Here is an 18,128-nt window from a genome sequence, read left to right as displayed (position 1 = left end):
AGAATTTTAAACGTTTCTATGAGGTCCCCTCTTATTCTTCTGAATTCCAGTGAATACAAACCCAGTTGATCCAGTCTTTCTTGATATGTCAGTCCCGCCATCCCGGGAATCAGTCTGGTGAACCTTCACTGCACTCCCTCAATAGCAAGAAATGTCCTTCCTCAAGTTAGGAGACCAATACTCCAGGTGTGGCCTCACCAAGGCCCTGTACAACTGCAGCAACACCTCCCTGCCCCTGTACTCAAATCCCCTCGCTATGAAGGCCAACATGCCATTTGCTTTCTTAACCGCCTGCTGTACCTGCATGCCAACCTTCAATGACTGATGTACCATGACACCCAGGTCCCGTTGCACCTCCCCTTTTCCTAATCTGTCACCATTCAGATAATAGTCTGTCTCTCTGTTTTTACCACCAAAGTGGATAACCTCACATTTATCCACAGTATACTTCATCTGCCATGCATTTGCCCACTCACCTAACCTATCCAAGTCACTCTGCAGCCTCATAGCATCCTCCTCGTAGCTCACACTGCCACCCAACTTAGTGTCATCCGCAAATTTGGAGATACTACATTTAATCCCCTCGTCTAAATCATTAATGTACAATGTAAACAGCTAGGGCCCCAGCACAGAACCTTGCGGTACCCCACTAGTCACTGCCTACCATTCATATATAAATATTATACATGTGGAGCTACAATCTTTAGGTCACTGGCAAACCTTTCAACTTTGGCATGGACATTAAAGGACATAAATCAAAAGAAAAATTTGGCAGGGTGTATCGGGGTATTACATAAAGATATACAATACAGAATCAGGCCATTCGGCCCAACCAGTCCATGCTGGCGTTAATGCTCCACTGGAGCCTCCTCCCATCCATCCTCATCTAACTATCAGCATAACCTTCTCTGACGTTCTCCCTCATAGGCTTATCTAACTTCTGCATAAATGCATCTATGCTATTTGCCTCATGTATACGGGTTCGTATATTCGTATCACGGATGTTCCACCCTAATTGTTTCAGCTTTGAATCGACTCACATTACATAGTATAATTCAGGTGTGAAATTTTCCAAATTAAATTTAGAGAGAACTTTTGAACTAATATTAACGGTGAACCAATGAAATAGTCGTCTCTCTTCTCAGATTAATATCTAACTGGCATTCATTTTCTTTGGGCAGAGAGCAGCATAATTATAACACTATCATAATATGTCACAGGTTCAGCTTCCTCCATACTTTTGATGTATCCAGCCATCTGCATCTGTATTGCATTCTTTGTATAAAGTGCACGGGACATATTTATAACTCAGCGACCTTTTCATAGACCCAGAAAATGTTAAGCAGCACAAGAATTTCAACAGAGCTTTCTAAGAAACAATTTAATGCCATAAACTGTGGCATTAACAGAGTGCCAGTTTGTGATGAAATGGTATCATTTTACTTTTTATCCAGCTGATCAAACTTCACAGCTGTGTGACGCAATTGCGATGGATTGGCACCCGTTGTTAACCTTAAGGCAGCAAAAGAGCAGACAAATTAACAGGGAAAAGACGGATGCATTAACATTTGGCCAGGCTCCATCTCACTACAACGATTAGAGGGAAGATGAGGAAATATTTCTTCTTCCAGTGGATGGTGGGCGTCTGGAACTCTCTGCCTGAAAAGGTGGTAGAGGCAGGAACCCTCATCATATTTAAAAGGTACTTGGAGATATGCACTTAACCATAACCCACAGGGCTACAGACCGAGTGCTGGAAGATGGGATTAGGCTGGGTAACTCTTTTTCAACCAGCACAGACATGATGGGCCGAATGACCTCCTACAGTGTCATAATTTTCTGTGATTCTATACAGATACAGTGTTACTTGTGTGAGGTTGTTGGTGGTTTTCATAGTTACAAGTTAGTTGATCAACCCCATTGCTTTTCAAAATAAATATTTCAATATATTATCGATCGTGATTGGAAGTGAAAAATGATTGAGTGGCACTGCATATTCTGATCAGGAACTTTCTCCCATCAATGTAACCAGGGTGAAATCTGTATGTAGAGCAATATCCTGTTATCAGGCCTGCTTTTCAGTTGGGTTGACTGGTATAAAAACAGTAAACTGCTGGGCTTGTTACTGTATACCTTTCTGCTTGAACCTCACTTGGTATTATTTCAGTGTAATTAATCTTGCATCATCGCCTTGCAAACAAGAGCTCATCACATGTCAGTGTAAAATCCCAACTTTTAAGAAAAATACTTAAAATTGCACGTGGGGTAAAATAACTTGTGAAGAAAGGGAGTTAATTTTGTGTTGATGATGAAGTTACAAATACTACCACAAATAATAACAGACAGCAGTATGTTTTTATTCACAACTAAAAGAGGGAGTCTCTTTTGTTCAATAACAAATTATATCAAGTTTTTTGCTAACCTAAATCTTATGAAGTTTAAAAATGAACACACCTCCTCAAAATCTGTTATGCTGCAAAATATGTATTCCATTTTTAATTTCCTTCCTTTGACCTTGTGTGCTGCATCTGTGCCATTAGGGTGGAGTGACTTTACCCCGTCAGTACCAGCTTGCTGTTGGTGAGTTAGATTGGCTGAAATGATGAGGGCTCCGATTTCCCAACTGCTGTCTAGGACAGTACTTTTACCCATCTTCCCCCTGCGCGGTCCCTCTCCCCGGTGGCCAATCTGGGATCAAGAACCACGTAGAGACTTGGGCAAAAATTAGCATTCTGCTGTTCAGTGCCACGAGGATACACCACTGTGCCCCTTCCTGCACAATCCTTTCAATACATTTAAATCTTTAAAACTTATATCATCCTCTGTTGATAACTAAAAAAAAAAGAGTCCCATCTACATAACATTTAAAATGGATTCCAATGTTTATTTTCACTTCCTTGTTTTCAGAAATTAATCCACCCTCTGAGCTTCTTGTGATTCCCCCGCCCCCGGTTCTTCCCACACACATTCATTCTCCCACCTCACCACAACAGCATATGCACAACTCTGAATTGTTACAGTGTCACCCTGGCTCTGTCATCACCACAATTGACAAGCGTTTTTGCATATAAATGTTGGTGACACAAAGCAAACTCTGCTAGCATGCATGAGTTTTGGAATGCAAATCTAAACGGGTGAGTACAATTCCAATTTTTTTTCCTCCACCTTCATGCTAAAGGCTCAGAATTTGAATCCTTGCCCCTGATGTGAAGCCTGTACTGGTACGACAGACCAAACCACGTTTCTCATGTTCAAACAGCTTATTGAGCTGTTATTCCTCGAGCAGGATTAAATAATTGACTTCTCGATGAGTAAACAATTTTTATTGGTGAAATGTTTACTTGGTGAAGATACCTGGATGTTGTGTGGACTTTGTAAGTGTTCTATTCATGCTGCTTAATCCTTTTGTTTCAAACTTCTGACTAGAGTGGATATCCTTTTTAACATACTCTGTACAGATTTAAACAAATAAATTATTTTTTTTAAATAAACATTTTCTTTTGCTCGGCAACGCAGTCCTAGAGTGTCTTAAACTGAAAGAGTTAATTTCAAGTTGTTTATATAGTCCCCGGAACTCCTGAGGTTGTGTTACAAGCTGTGCTTCACTCCACCAGGACTGGTTAACTGATATTAATATGTACAACGGGAAATTCTTTTGTTGCGAGAATGCTTAATTTGCCATAAATCCTACTGTGCCTGTGGAGTTCAGCTCCGGCTATAAACACTTGGCCTCCTAAAGAAGTGGCACACGACTGGACGAAGAGTTTAATAAGGTTACAGCCCAAGTTCACTCGCATGGCTCCCCCAATGATGCAGTAAGTTTATCCAGTTAGACGCTGAGCTATACGGACTAACAAGGTCCCAGGTTTAATGCTTGATCCGCGCTGATTGAATTGATCTCAGCGAAGCAGCAGTAAGAAGGCTGCAAGTGGCATTTGGGAGGAGGAAAATCAGGGAGGGAGTTCCTGATGCCAACCTCTGCTAGAAATGGATAGTGTGTGGATATTGGACACAACCGATTGAGCCCAGCTTTGATGTTGGCCAGGACACCGGGTGAACTCCTGCTCTGAGTAGCCCGATGACTCACTGGGTCAGGGATCAGACAGGAACAATGTCAATGGGTGAGATACCAAAAGGTTAACCCATGGAACCATACCCTAGCAAGGAATCATCATCTGCAGGAGGAGAGAAGGGGAGAAAATGATTCAAGGAATTAAATGATGTTGAGGTAAAATGTTGATCAGATTATGAGACAAGTTCTCATATATGTTATGTGTCAGGATGGGTCACTAGCACAGGAACATTGTTGCTATAGTACGACTGGGCAATGATACAGGAACTGAATATAATATAGAGGGATATTACACAAGAAATGTATATAATATAGGGATATTACACAAGAGATGTGAATCATGGAGAAATTCCACAGCTATGAATATAGTAGAGGGATATTGCACAGGTATTGTACGTAATGTAGAGATATTACATAGAATGTCACAGAGATGTTACACATGGACAATTATAGAATGATATACAACTGTATCGAGAGATTGCATAGGAATTATATATAATTATATACATGGCTAAAGGGATCAAAGTGTATGGAGAGAAAGCAGGAATGGGCTACTGAAGTTGCATGATCAGCCCTGATCATATTGAATGGTGGTGCAGGTTCGAAGGGCCGAATGGCCTACTCCTGCACCTATTTTCTATGTTTCTATGTTTCTAATGGTTTACACAAGAGGTTATATGTAGGGGTTAAAACCCTCCTATTGATAGTAAAAAAAAAAAGAGGGCAAATTATTAACGGGGGGCTTTCACCCCGATAGAGATTACATAAGAACACATATTCTATGGAGGTTGCTAATTAGTGCTGTATCAGAGGCAGATTACCTTGCTGCTCTATTATAGAGGGAGATTACTCAGCCAGCATTTATCATAGGGAAAGATTACACAGAATATATTTCTCCTGCAAGCCGGATCCTGTATGTTCAGAATGTGCAGACGAAAATGAAAATTTACTTACTGAAAAATAAAGGTCAGAAAACGTGTTAATCCCCTGGGATGCAGAACGGAAGGAATTTAAAACTGAAAAGAAGTGTTGGCACAAGGTCTTCAAGTGGCTATGCTCTTATAGCACTGATACTTTCTTACCAGATTTTCCCTTTTTGTCATCAGCACTGCCAGTAATTCTGCTCGGAGCACCCCAGCTTGCTCACCCATCCTGAGGAAGCGATCGAGATCCCCAACCCCTCAGAACCTAGAGGGTGAGAACATGGTGGAGAAGGGCTCGGACCATTCCTCAGACAAATCGCCTTCCACCCCCGAACAGGGTATCCAACGGAGCTATTCTTCCCAGTCTGGTCGAAGCAGCAAGAACTCCAAGGTGAGCTGAGTTTAGTGATGGGGGAGAGAGGGATTAGTGGAGGGGGCGGGGAAACGACTCCTGTAAAGAGATTCTGTATCTTTGTGTCAGTACTGCAGGCCCATTATTTAGCAATATAGAAATCTGCTAAAAGTTTTGTAATAATCATTCTGAGGAAAGGCACACTTATACTGTGAAGAAATGAAGTTAAATATTCAGACATTTTCTAAATCATGATTATTTCAAAACTGTCAATTAATATTTTCAACATTTTTGCAATCCCTATGAGTAGCTAACGTTATTTTGTTCAAAGATGTTCTCTTGGGTGCTGTACTTGTGTTCTTGTGAAAACTCATTTATTTTGCTAATATTTGTACTTGTCCAAAATAAGTTTTCACGTTGCTAACTGATAATTTATAGTGATCTGTATATCATGGAGTTTGCCGCCTTGCACCACACCCAAATTTTTGTCCTTTCAAAGCTTGGGAATGTGGCCTAGTGCAATGATTCACTTATTCAGACTCAATGAGGATGTGTAAAGGCTGGCTGAACCATGCAGAGGGAATAATCCCAGGTTGGATCTCTGGTTTGTACTAAATTAAGTGGTTTTAGACGAGCCGATAGTACGTGGGTTAAAATTTATATCAGAACCCCTGGGCTAGGGAGGGGAAAGTCAGCCAGCATACCCACTCCTGGCCACTATCTGACTCTCACTAGAAAGTGCATGTCAGGTGAGTTTAGCTGTAATGCACTTCACAGTTAATAGCCTACTGTGATACTCACTGCTTGGCTCAGACATAAAGAATTATTTCTTGGGCGGATTATCTATGGAATCATACCCCAACACAAGTTGGGCTCTTAGGAGAGATGGAGAAAAAACTAGAGTTGGAAGGCAGGCTGGCCACTTGACCATTTTGCCTTTAGTTATACAAATTTGAAAATTATGTTACATTTTTTTATAATTTAAATTTTAATGTTTTTTAGTAAATTGGGAGTGATTTTAACCCTACCTGCTCAGCAGAAACCTGGCGGGCGGACAGATAAAATCACCCTGGATTGTACCTGTCCGAAAGTCACCATGATCGCAACATCTGGAATTTTAACCTGCTCTCCTGAGCAGGCAGCAAGGACACCCGCCTGGAGCCAACAGGGTCCTTCTTTACATACGCATGTTGTGGCCCGATCATCGAGACCCAACTCTAATGTTAACTCGAGCCTGAGCGGGGAATCCACCTGGAGTTAAAATCGGCGCCAAATGTATCTTGGTTCAAGTTATATATTTACATTTCTTAAAAGAACAATTCTAACCCTTCCTCACTTTGTAAGCAAATGTCTCCATTCTTAGGGAATGGTGGTACAGCACAAATAATCTAATTGAATATGCAGACATGTTTCTGTGTGACCCAGTTGTGAAGTTGCATCGCACTCCCATTTCCCTTCCATTAAGAGAACCTCCTGACTGCCGCTGGCCTCCACGTCCAATGACGCAGATGTAAACCCATGAGTATTGCAGAGAGAAGTTGCATCCTACCACTCTCTCGCAAGTATTGGAGCATCAGTATGCAGTGCACTCTGAATAAGCATTTCATTTCTTCACATTTATACTCTAAGCACCATGGACTTATTAAAGCTTTTTTGGTCCACGGACACCCCTCATGTGTTTACTCATTGGCAGCACTTCCTGACTGGTGCAATGTTCACAAGAAAAATTGACCTACTTGCCTTTTTCAGACAATCCTCCAAACATAAATTTTCCATTGGGTGAGAAATCATCATTATAAATGTTGATGCTGGTCCAACAATATACACCCTATCCATTAGACTGCACTAGGCAGCACACTCCTTAACTGCTAATAATGTTACTAAGGTCTGGTCCATGCCAGTGTTTATGCTCCACACACTGTCCTTACCTGTGAGGCAGTTTAGAGAAGGTTCACTAGGTTGATTCCTGGGACGAGGGGTTGCCATATGAGCAAAGGTTGATAAGTTGGGGCCTGTACCCATTGGAGTTTAGAAGAATGAGAGGTGATCTTATTGAAACATATAAGATTCTGAGGGAGCTTGACAGGGTGGATGCTGATAGGATGTTTCCCCTCGTGGGGGAATCTAGAACTAGGGGGCATAGTTTCAGAATAAGGGGTCGCCCATTTCAGACGGAGATGAGGAGGAATTTCTTCTCTGAGGGTTGTGAATCTTTGGAATTCTCTATCCCAGAGAGCTGTGGAAGCTGAGTCATTGAATATATTCAAGGTGGAGATAGACAGATTCTTGAACTATAGAGGAGTCGGGGGTTATGGGAAACGGGCAGAAAAGTGGAGTTGAAGTCACGATCAGATTAGCCATGATCTTACTGAATGGCGGAGCAGGCTCGAAGGGCCGTATGGCCTACTCCTGCTTCTATTTCTTATCTTGTGCAGCTTTTAGTAGTCCCCTATCCCTCTATACTAATTTTTCTTCTGTTACTTACGTGTCTGTAGAATACTTTAATAGTTCTTTTTAAATTCCATGATAATTTAGTTTTGTAGTTCCGCTTTGATTTCCCAATTGTGCAGTAGGTGTTGAAATGGTAATTGTGTTTATAATAAAAAGGTTTGCAGTTTCACTACCCATAGTTTATAGAGGACATCCCTATGCTATAAGACAATCACGGCCGCTCCAGGACACCATAGCTAGCTATAATGTATCAGTAGGCAAATGTAATTAACCCACACACCCCACTCCCCATTGCCTTCCTCTCAGCAATGTCCATAGGTAGCTTGTTCCATAGGGTGACAAGCCTACTGTAGAAAATACCAATGGCTGCTAATCAGATTGTTTGTTTATATATTCATGGACATTTCCTCTACTATTACTGTACATTTTGATGATCTTATTCAAGTTTGCTGCATTCAATCTTTTCATAATTTAAAAATCCTCAATAAAACAGCTAAAAAAAATACCATTGCTCCCATCTCCAATATGCACAACCATTGTAGGGAAGCAGGATAAAATGTATATGGAAAAGTATGGGGGGAAAAAAGGGGGATGGAATAGGGAGGAGAGAGTAATGATTTGAAGTTCTCAGCATCCTGCAGACTAGCTTTAAAACTAGTCCTGATGGACAATCTTGTCACCTGTGGAACAACTTTCAGCTACAGTCAGTCAATTTGATTTCCTTTTGTCTATGCCATATTTCTGATAGTTTTTATTTCCTGAAATATTTCTCCCTAACTATTTGCCCCATGCACCCTGTACCAGTGTATATTCTCTAGAAGAGTGGCCAGGCAAGAAATCTGCACCCAGGCCTCTTCAGCTGAGCGTTTAGGAGGTATACGAGTAAATTGAGGTGATTTATTTCTTCTCCATCTTTGTAGAGAAGTGATTAGTCTCTGCTCTGCTTTCCCTGAGATGCTGAAAGTCTCATCATAGAAAAAATTGTAGTTACTTCATAACCAGTTCCACATTCCAGTTGCTTGTACTCCAGCCTCTGCAAGGCCATTACTAAATATAAAAGCATTGAATCTCCATTTGTGACAGGAAGTAAAAGCTACACTTCTTTTTGTGTATCGAGTGGAATAGTCAGGATAAACCTGTTTGCAACATTCAATGCAGTAACTGTCAACCAAATTAGACCTGAGGATAATAGTTTCTGTATTGAAATCAGCCAGAAAGACCATAATGGCTTCTGCTGACCATTGACTGCAGTGGAACGTAAAATGGGGCAGGGTGTAAATTGGGTGTCAGAGTCAAACCTGCTCCATTCTCGCTGGGCAGATTAGGTTAATATTGGAGCTTCAATCTCTGAATTAATTCCTGTTAATCCAATTTCATTATTTTTAGTGGAGGCTGCTAACCAGTTTTGACTCGTAAAAAAAGAACAAGGATTAAATGCTTCTTACTAACTACTAGAGGGTGGAACAGTGATGTGAGTTCATTGTAGCTCCATACCATAGTCTCCAATGAAACGGAGTGTAGTGCTCGGGTGATGAAATCGATGCCTGTGGGAGGAATGAGAATCCGGTGCAAGTTTAACAATGTAAAAGTGATGATGCATTGAACTGGGTATGGAGCATAGAGTCACATTAAATATTGAATGATGACTAATCCCTTTCATCATCTTGGAATAGCGCAGTGAAAGCTGGTTTACTAATCACCTGCTTTGAGCAGATGTTCACAGAATCAGTGCAAATGGAAGGATGTTTTCGAGTGGAATTTAATTTGACAGTATTGTCATTTTTTTTCCCCCCTGGTGGGTTTTACATTTTTTTTAAATGTAGTTTAGCGCATCCCCAGTTAGAAGCTAAGCAATGTCGAATAGGAAGGTCACAGATTCGAACCCTGATCTGTGTAGAATTAGCTGATTTCAGTTTGGGGTAGCAGTAGGCATGCTACAATGGGACTTGATGCTCCTGGACTAGGGAAGGAGGAAATCAGCCCCACTTTGAGACTGATCACAGTCTGGCCACCCATGTTGAAAGCACATCTGTGCTTGGTTGTGATCCTGCCCATAGGCACTGGTTAAGGAACTGACACTCCTTCTGTGGAACTATACCCCAGCACGAGTCAGTGTTTTCAGGAGAGGAGGGGAGAATATCAAAACATATTTCAAACACCACGCCAGAGACTTGATCCAGGGTGTCATTTCATGATGAGACATTAATCTGAGGCCCCATCTGTCCTCGCAAGTGATCATAAAAGATCCCATGGCACTATTCGAAGAAGGGCTAGTGAGTTTTACCCACTGTCCTGACCCACATTTATCCCTCAAGCAACACCACTAAAAGCAGATTATCTGCTCATTATATTAATTGCTGTTTCTCTGTGCAGATTAGCTGCCACGTTTCCTTCAAGACTACTTAATTGGCCGTAAAACGTTTTGGGATATCCTGAGGTTGTGAAAGGTGCTATATAATTGCAAGTTCTTTATTTTTTTCTTTCTATTTAACAGGGATGAAGTATTAAATCCAGGAGGCTGGTTCAGGGCTCACTGCAGACATGACAGAGTAGCCTAATGGTGCATTCATGAGTGATCCTCACAGCTAGCGTGAAGATTTATGTGCCATTTGTAATTCTATGCACTGCCTGAATAGGACAAATTTATGGCCATAGCCTAAGAGCAGCGATTCTATTGGAGATATTATTGGATTCTGTGATAACCTCTTCATATTTAACAGCATTGAGCAGAACTCCTGAAGTATAAATTAGCTTTATTCATATTGTGAATCGAGTGCCTCAGTTGTGTGGTAATTTGCAGATTTATGTATCTAAAGAAAGCAAGATCTTGCGCTTATAAAGAACCCTTCACGTTCTCAGAACATCCCAAAATACAAATAATAAACAGAATGACATTTTTTTCTCTCTCTCCATTCTGCTCCTTTCCCTTTCTTTCACGGATTATGGTTTCATGGAGGTAGTTGTCCGCCCTTGCATTGACTAAGTGATCATTCTTCATGTGTAAACTTTGACCGTGATTGTGTTTGGTATCGCAGTCAAGTCCAATCTGGTGCTTACTCAGCATTAGCACAGGCATACTTCCAGCATAGGTCATTGTGTAGTGGTTAGTAGAGTAAATCTTGTTTGATTTTCTCTTCCCTAATCTCAATTCCACAGGTTTCCCGTCCAGTGAATTCGGTTAAAATTACCCTCTAAATTCTGAGGCTTCAAGAGAACTGATTGAAGGAAAATTTATAATTTGTAAATGAAGAGTTTCTGGTGCTATATGATTGACTTGTATTTACATGTTCCCACACATAATTACCAAAAGATTATTTATCCAGCTCACTCTTGTTTCATGGAAGGGGTGAAGAGGATTCTGAAATTGTTGGTGATGATATCGCCCCAAATTAAACCGGCTTTGTTCCAAAGGGCCACGTTCCACAGGTTACGCTCCAGCATATCCGCAATTATTTAACGATCTAGGATTTTTTTGCCCACTGGTTAATCACTGTCTGTTCACATGAAATCTTATTTCTTCTGTTAACTTGCATAAAATACTCTGTCCCTAAATCTGTTCTGCTGCAGTGACAGAAATACTATTGTTGCTGGGCATGACGATAAATCTAGCCGACACTTGGACCCCTTCCAAACATTTGTTACTTTAATCTGTTGAGTAAAAAAATGTCTATAATAGCAGTGCCCTAGGAAGCAGCAGCAGAAAACAATCTGCTGTGTTTCCACCCACAGCCACACACAGTAGCAGTTTGTACTGAGCTCCGATTCACCTGCATACAGTGTAAATAGACATTCTTACAACCAAACTTCTGCAGGGAAAATAACCATTTTTCACATAAAAGCAACGCCTGACCGTTTAGTGTTTAGTTAACTATTAGCACTAGGCCAAAATGGAGTCTCGGGATTGAGTGTCTGGCAATAACGTAAATATCTCAGCAATCAATTTTATAAGCATAGCATGTTTCACATGAATATGATGTACTGCACCCAGCTTAGCTCAGAATAATGATTCCCATGGGCTCAGTTAGTTAATGGAAGCAATACTGTTTTTTGACATTTTAATCCACTAACATCTTGGCTTGAAGTTCAATTTCTAAGTGTTTTTCTTCTTAACATTTCAACCAATTTTATGTTGTGATTTCTTTGTTCTCTTCTGTGCATGCTCTGTCTCTGCTAGTCTCACAAGCGACTTTCAAAAGTAAGCATTTTGTTTTCTGTTTCCTTACTAGACTGTGGTTTCTGATTGCATGCTTTGTACTGTTACATATCACGCACCAACAGACTGAATAGCCCAGGCCAGCCAGGTCCAAGCTCATTCTAAAGCAAATCTTGTGTTCTTGTATGTGCTGAGAGCTATAAGGACTACTGTATTCTGGGATGTTCAGTAAACGTAGGCACAGGCTCAATCAAGGGCAGCTTGACCTACGTCGCCATATGCAATGACTCGTGTATTTGTGCTTTTAAACACTTATCATCAACTCATAGAATCCATCTGATGTTTTCAAGTGTGCCTCTCCTACAGATAAAAATTATAGTTTCCAAAAAAAAAGTAAAATAAACAAAACTCTGGAACAACAGACTACTTAAAAAATGTTATCTGACACTTCAGTCTTGTTAAAAGATGTTTGAGTTCTGCACAAAGGTCAAACAAAAGTGCTGGAAATCTGAAAAAAACCCAGCAAATGCTGAAAATGCACGGCAGACCGATCATGGATCTGTAAAGAGAAACGTCAGGTTCTGACATTTTGTGTGTGTGATGTTTCATCAGAGCAGACACACCATAACGCGACCTTTCTCGCTACAGATTCCAACTGACCAGTTGTGTATTTCCTGCATTTTCTGGCTTTATATTTGAACACTACTGCTGGTGTCCAATTGTTCAGCAGGAATACAACAGTTCTTTACTCTCGCTGCTTATGTTTTGCAGTAACAATATTGAAATGTTTCAGGTTTAGTTTCTAGTTTGCCCATTTGCCCTCTATTTAGAGTGCTTTTTACATTTGACTAGGGTGTTTAAAATCATTTTGTGTTATTGCCTTTCCTTATATTTAGTAGCCAAACTAGAGTGGCTGCGGAATGACCACATGAAACTTGATAATTAACATATGTACATTGGACCATTAATAACTTTCCCTTGATTCTGCTTTTACATAACCATTCAAAGACGTATTCCTGCAACTGGAAAGGGAACTTTTTCTCTTTCCTTTTCCAAATCAGCATTAACCCAGCCATTTCATACTTCTATAGGATCATAAATTGAAATTACATATTACATGCCATACCAGATATCCATTATTATGGATTCAATGCTTCAGATGACATTATTATTTAAGTTCTTTGTAGCAATATTTTCTAAACCCTGAGGTGAGATTACAGCAATCCAGTTTATATTGTTTATATTTTGTGGATCTGTTTTAATTGCATCTCTTTTCTTGTGCTGATATTGGATGTAATGGCAGTGCTGACAACTGGATTTTTACCCACATCAATTTCATAATTTTAACAGAAACACTGCCAATAGTGGATTTGCACAGTCAGTGACAAAATATTGACTCATTCGGCCACTATTCTATTTGTTATCGAGCAGCACTGGCAGAAAGGAGACAGTGATTACGTGTACCTGACCAGGCTAAAGTAGGTGGCGGAATTCTAACCTTCCTCCCACCGCCTGGAAACCGGGCAAGGGGACAGTTAAAATGATGTCGGGAACTAATGAATTATCCTCCTGCCTCAATCCGTCCAACTGCCCAAAGCTGGTGTAGATGTTTATATATGCAGAGGACGTCATTAGGACCTGACTGCAATATTAACCCCAGGCATGAATGGGGAAGCCCTCGTGGGTTCCCTGCCCAGCCAAACCTGCTGGCAGTAGAAGCCCAGCAAGGTAGGTTTTAATTAAAATAAATGTTTTTACTTGCCTTGTGGGCCAGGAGGAGCAGCAGTACTTCTTCGTGCCCTACACAGAAACATGGACTTCCCCTGTGCTGGATTTACCTCCCCTCCCCTGACCATAATCTGCTACAGAATTCCCCCCTCACCCTGAGCACTTACCTTAGGCCGTGAATTGTTCCCTCAGGATCCCGACGGCACCTAAAATCCCAATCCCGCCCGCCGGTCTCCTCATCATTCATAGGACCAGGAGTTCAGCCCCTCGAGCTTGTCCTGCCATTCAGTTAGATCATGGCTGCTCTCTATTTTAACTCCATTTACCCACCTTGGTTCTGTAACCCTTAGTACCCTTGCCTAACAAAATCTATCAATCTCAGTTTTCACAGCTTCAACAGATTTTTGGGGGGAGAGGGTTCCAGGTTTGCACCACCCTATGTGTTAAGAAGTGCTTCCTGACATCCCCTTTGAACGGTCTATCTCTAATTTTAAGGTTATGCCCCCTTGTACTGGACTCCCCCAACAGAGAAAATAGTTACCTATATTCTATCAAATCCTCTAATTATCTTAAATGCCTCAGTTAGATCACCCCTTCATCTTATATACTCAATGGAATACAAGCTAAGTCTGTGCTACCTGTCTTCATAATTTAACCCTTTTAGCCCCGTTTCATTCCCACTGGGTCCAGGTGTAAGTCCGTCCTGCTGAATGTAAATGAGGCCCAGCCATTAAAATCACCTGGGCCTCCCTGCTACCACTCCCAGGTGAGCCAGCCATTTGCTAAGCCACACTCTCTAAACCCCCCCCCCCCCCTCCCCCCAGGAGTTAAAATCGAGCCAATCTTCTATTTTGGGGGGAAATTAATTCTGGTTCTAGAAAGATTACAAAAATCACTACCTAATACAAAGGTACCTAGGGGGCTGGAAATTTGGTTCTGCCCGCTTTGAGGCGGTGTCGTCGCTGGGGCGCTATCTTTTGCGCTGGTGATATTCAGTTGTTTCGCCCCAAGAGGAGAGTGGAGCGCTAAGAGAAGTGTTCCACACTACTCTTAGGCGCTAACGAATGCTCGGCACCCTAGCGCCTGAAGATGAAATAAAAAATCCCGGTGAAAATTTTAATAAACTACACCCACACTTCCTCACTGCTGCAACAAATACATAGAAGTTTAAAAACTGAAATTTCAGCACTTACCTTGCAGTCTGGACGATGCCGCCCCAGGTCGGCACCAGGCTGTACCGCAGGTGAAGAGCGAATTTTTCAAACACGGGACTACGGGGGCGGTACACACTCGGTGACATCACCAAGTGAGTGGCGCTAGCAAGCGCAGCGCAAACTTACAGCGTCACTGCTAAACCTTCGCTGAAGTTCGCGGCAGGAGCTGACAGCACGGCGCTCGGGCGGGAGATGTTTAGCGGCCCCTTAGCGCCGCTCTCTGGCGCTAATGGTGGTGCTAAACAACCGAATTTCCACCACCTAATCTCTGCCTAATGCTGACGACCTAATTTCCATTTATTTGTGTTTGTTTAAATGACAAACTCCACTCTTAAATGCTTTTTATTTCTCTGAGGAATCTGTGAATTGAAACTGTTGAATTCTCACAGCCATCTCTACATTTGGATATTGAATTATCTGCTAAGATGCCATGTTTCCAATGAGCACGATGTGTGCTATCAAGAAGTAGAAAATAAACATGTTCATGGCAATAAGCACTGCATTGTATGGTGTCCTCTACACTGTCACAATCACTTCATTTCATACTTCTGTATTGCACGTGCTTGCTCCTGTTTGGAAACTCAGCCACACTTGCCTCTGAAATTGTTCATGTTTCCTTTCATTGGACAAAGTATATTCCTAATAATTCAAAGCCATCTTTGTACTTAAAAACAATGATTTAGTGACGCAAAGACCACAGCAGAGAAATAACTTACTTCCTTAAAAAATACTTTAATTGTTAGGTAATTTGAATAAAGGAACTTTGAATTAAGAGGAGTAGCCATTACACAATTATTTTGAATAATCATAAAAATTCTTTACATTTAGCTTTCGCTAAAGGCATTTAAATGTTTTATTCAAATGAGCTGCAAGTGTACCTGGGAGATACTCATTTCACATCCACAACCAATACTGCTGCTCTCCTGATGGCTCATTTATTAACTGCACTGCCTTTTGTAGACTTGTACCATTCAGACTATTAAGATCCCAGGTTTGATCCTTGCTCTTTTCTGGATTAGCTGATCATGGCAGAAACATTACAGTTGACGTCAGTGTGTCAGGGTAGAGGGGGCAAAATTTGGCCAAGTCCCTGTTCCCAATCTCTAACCAGTGACCTGTGCTAAAAAGTGTTTGGGTGACGACGGGATTGTGCTCGGCTATGATGTCCCCTCAAGGTTAAGTATCTTGCTGATACTGTCTAGGCTCACACACGAAGAACAGACACTCGAGTGAGATACCATGAGCAGCTGGCAACCATATAATTGTACCCCAGCATGAATCGATGCTATCAGAAGAGAAAATATTGTAGGGATTACTGCCAAAGCCTGAACGCTATCATAGATAGGGGTTACTGATTTGGGACTTTCACTGTGTCACAGTGTTCAAATTCTGAGGTATAATATATGGGTTTATTCATTGTTTGTTTTCTGCTGTTAAAGGCTACATATAAATTATGCAGATGTTCCCGCTCTATCTGATGGGGAAAATAGACTTATAACAACTCTTCTTGGTGCCAAACTGATGCATTCAGCAGGTACAGAACTTTCTCTTCCCCTCCTCGTTTATAGAAACAGACAGAGCCTAGGCCTTTCAACACCCTCATAATAAAATGTTATTCACTACCTCGGCATGGCTCACAGAAACGGTGCTTGCACTGAAGGCTGGCTTACTATCTCCGCCTGGGAAAGGTGTGTACACGTGAGAGACAGCAGGGTAGCCTGCTTCACAAGCATCTTACATGGGTAGGGAACGGAAGTAAAGGAGGGAATAAACAGGGAGAGCAGGAAGTTTTATACAATAAGTGTGATATTTAATGGTAGTACATTTTAATTAAATTCTGTGTTCATAATTGATGGTGCTGATCTTGACCAAAGATCTTGATCATATCAGATGATAGATTGAATGCAATAGTATATGCCACTCGAACCAGCAACTGCTGTTGGCAACCGATGCCATAACTTCCTCGTTGGCCTACTAGATGGGATGTTTTATTGTGATGGAGTGCCACCTTTTCTGAGACCGGAGAGTCTGTTGGTGAGGGGAAAGGCAGAACCAGGGAAGTGACTGTCCTCTTAAGCCGCAATGTATATTTTCTGTCAGCATTGACCATGAATATGTGTCTACAGTTCATATTGTGGCCATCAGTACAGGAGACTATGTAATGGACAGCAGATCCTGCAGGTTAGAGAAGATCAGATGGAAGGAAGGCTACAAAAATAAACTAAAACTAAAATGCATTTCGCATCTGTCCTCTCGGTTATTGTTAAGAACATAAGAACATAAGAATTAGGAACAGGAGTAGGCCATCTAGCCCCTCGAGCCTGCTCCGCCATTCAACAAGATCATGGCTGATCTGGCTGTGGACTCAGCTCCACTTACCCGCCCGCTCCCCGTAACCCCTAATTCCCTTATTGGTTAAAAATCTATCTATCTGTGATTTGAATACATTCAATGAGCTAGCCTCAACTGCTTCCTTGGGCAGATAATTCCACAGATTCACAACCCTCTGGGAGAAGAAATTCCTTCTCAACTCGGTTTTAAATTGGCTCCCCCGTATTTTGAGGCTGTGCCCCCTAGTTCTAGTCTCCCCGACCAGTGGAAACAATCTTTCTGCCCCTATCTTGTTTATCCCTTTAAGTGTTTCTATAAGATCACCCCTCATCTTTCTGAACTCCAATGAGTAACGACCCAGTCTACTCAATCTATCATCATAAGGTAACCCCCTCATCTCCAGAATCAGCCTAGTGAATCGTCTCTGTACCCCCTCCAAAGCTAGTACATCCTTCCTTAAGTAAGGTGACCAAAACTGCACGCAGTACTCCAGGTGTGGCCTCACCAATACCTTATACAGTTGCAGAAGGACCTCCCTACTTTTGTACTCCATCCCTCTCGCAATGAAGGCCACCATTCCATTCGCCTTCCTGATTACCTGCTGCACCTGCAACTAACTTTTTGGGATTCATGCACAAGGACCCCCAGGTCCCTCTGCACCACAGCATGTTGTAATTTCTCCCCATTCAAATAATATTCCCTTTTACTGTTTTTTTTTTCCCAAGGTGGATGACCTCACACTTTCCGACATTGTATTCCATCTGCCAAACCTTAGCCCATTTGCTTAACCTATCTAAATCTCTTTGCAGCCTTTCTGTGTCCTCTACACAACCCGCTTTCCCACTAATCTTTGTGTCATCTGCAAATTTTGTTACACTACACTCTGTCCCCTCTTCCAGGTCAT

At 41.6% G+C, this 18,128-nt stretch overlaps 1 protein-coding gene across 9 annotated transcripts in view; it reads left to right on the top strand.

The window, feature by feature from the left end:
• Positions 1-18,128, top strand: part of gramd1ba (GRAM domain containing 1Ba) — a 561,758-nt gene that overhangs the window by 406,431 nt on the left and 137,199 nt on the right. For all 9 annotated transcript variants that reach the window (XM_070894375.1, XM_070894372.1, XM_070894374.1 and 6 more), the window contains one exon: positions 5,179-5,386. In XM_070894375.1, coding sequence (XP_070750476.1) covers positions 5,179-5,386 — 208 coding nt within the window. The remainder of the gene's footprint in view (positions 1-5,178; positions 5,387-18,128) is intronic.

This window comes from Pristiophorus japonicus, chromosome 11 (assembly GCF_044704955.1).
Source record: "Pristiophorus japonicus isolate sPriJap1 chromosome 11, sPriJap1.hap1, whole genome shotgun sequence".
Classification (NCBI taxonomy): domain Eukaryota; kingdom Metazoa; phylum Chordata; class Chondrichthyes; family Pristiophoridae; genus Pristiophorus; species Pristiophorus japonicus.
Note: the sequence above shows the minus strand (reverse complement) of the source record. Positions and strands in the feature narration are given on the sequence as shown.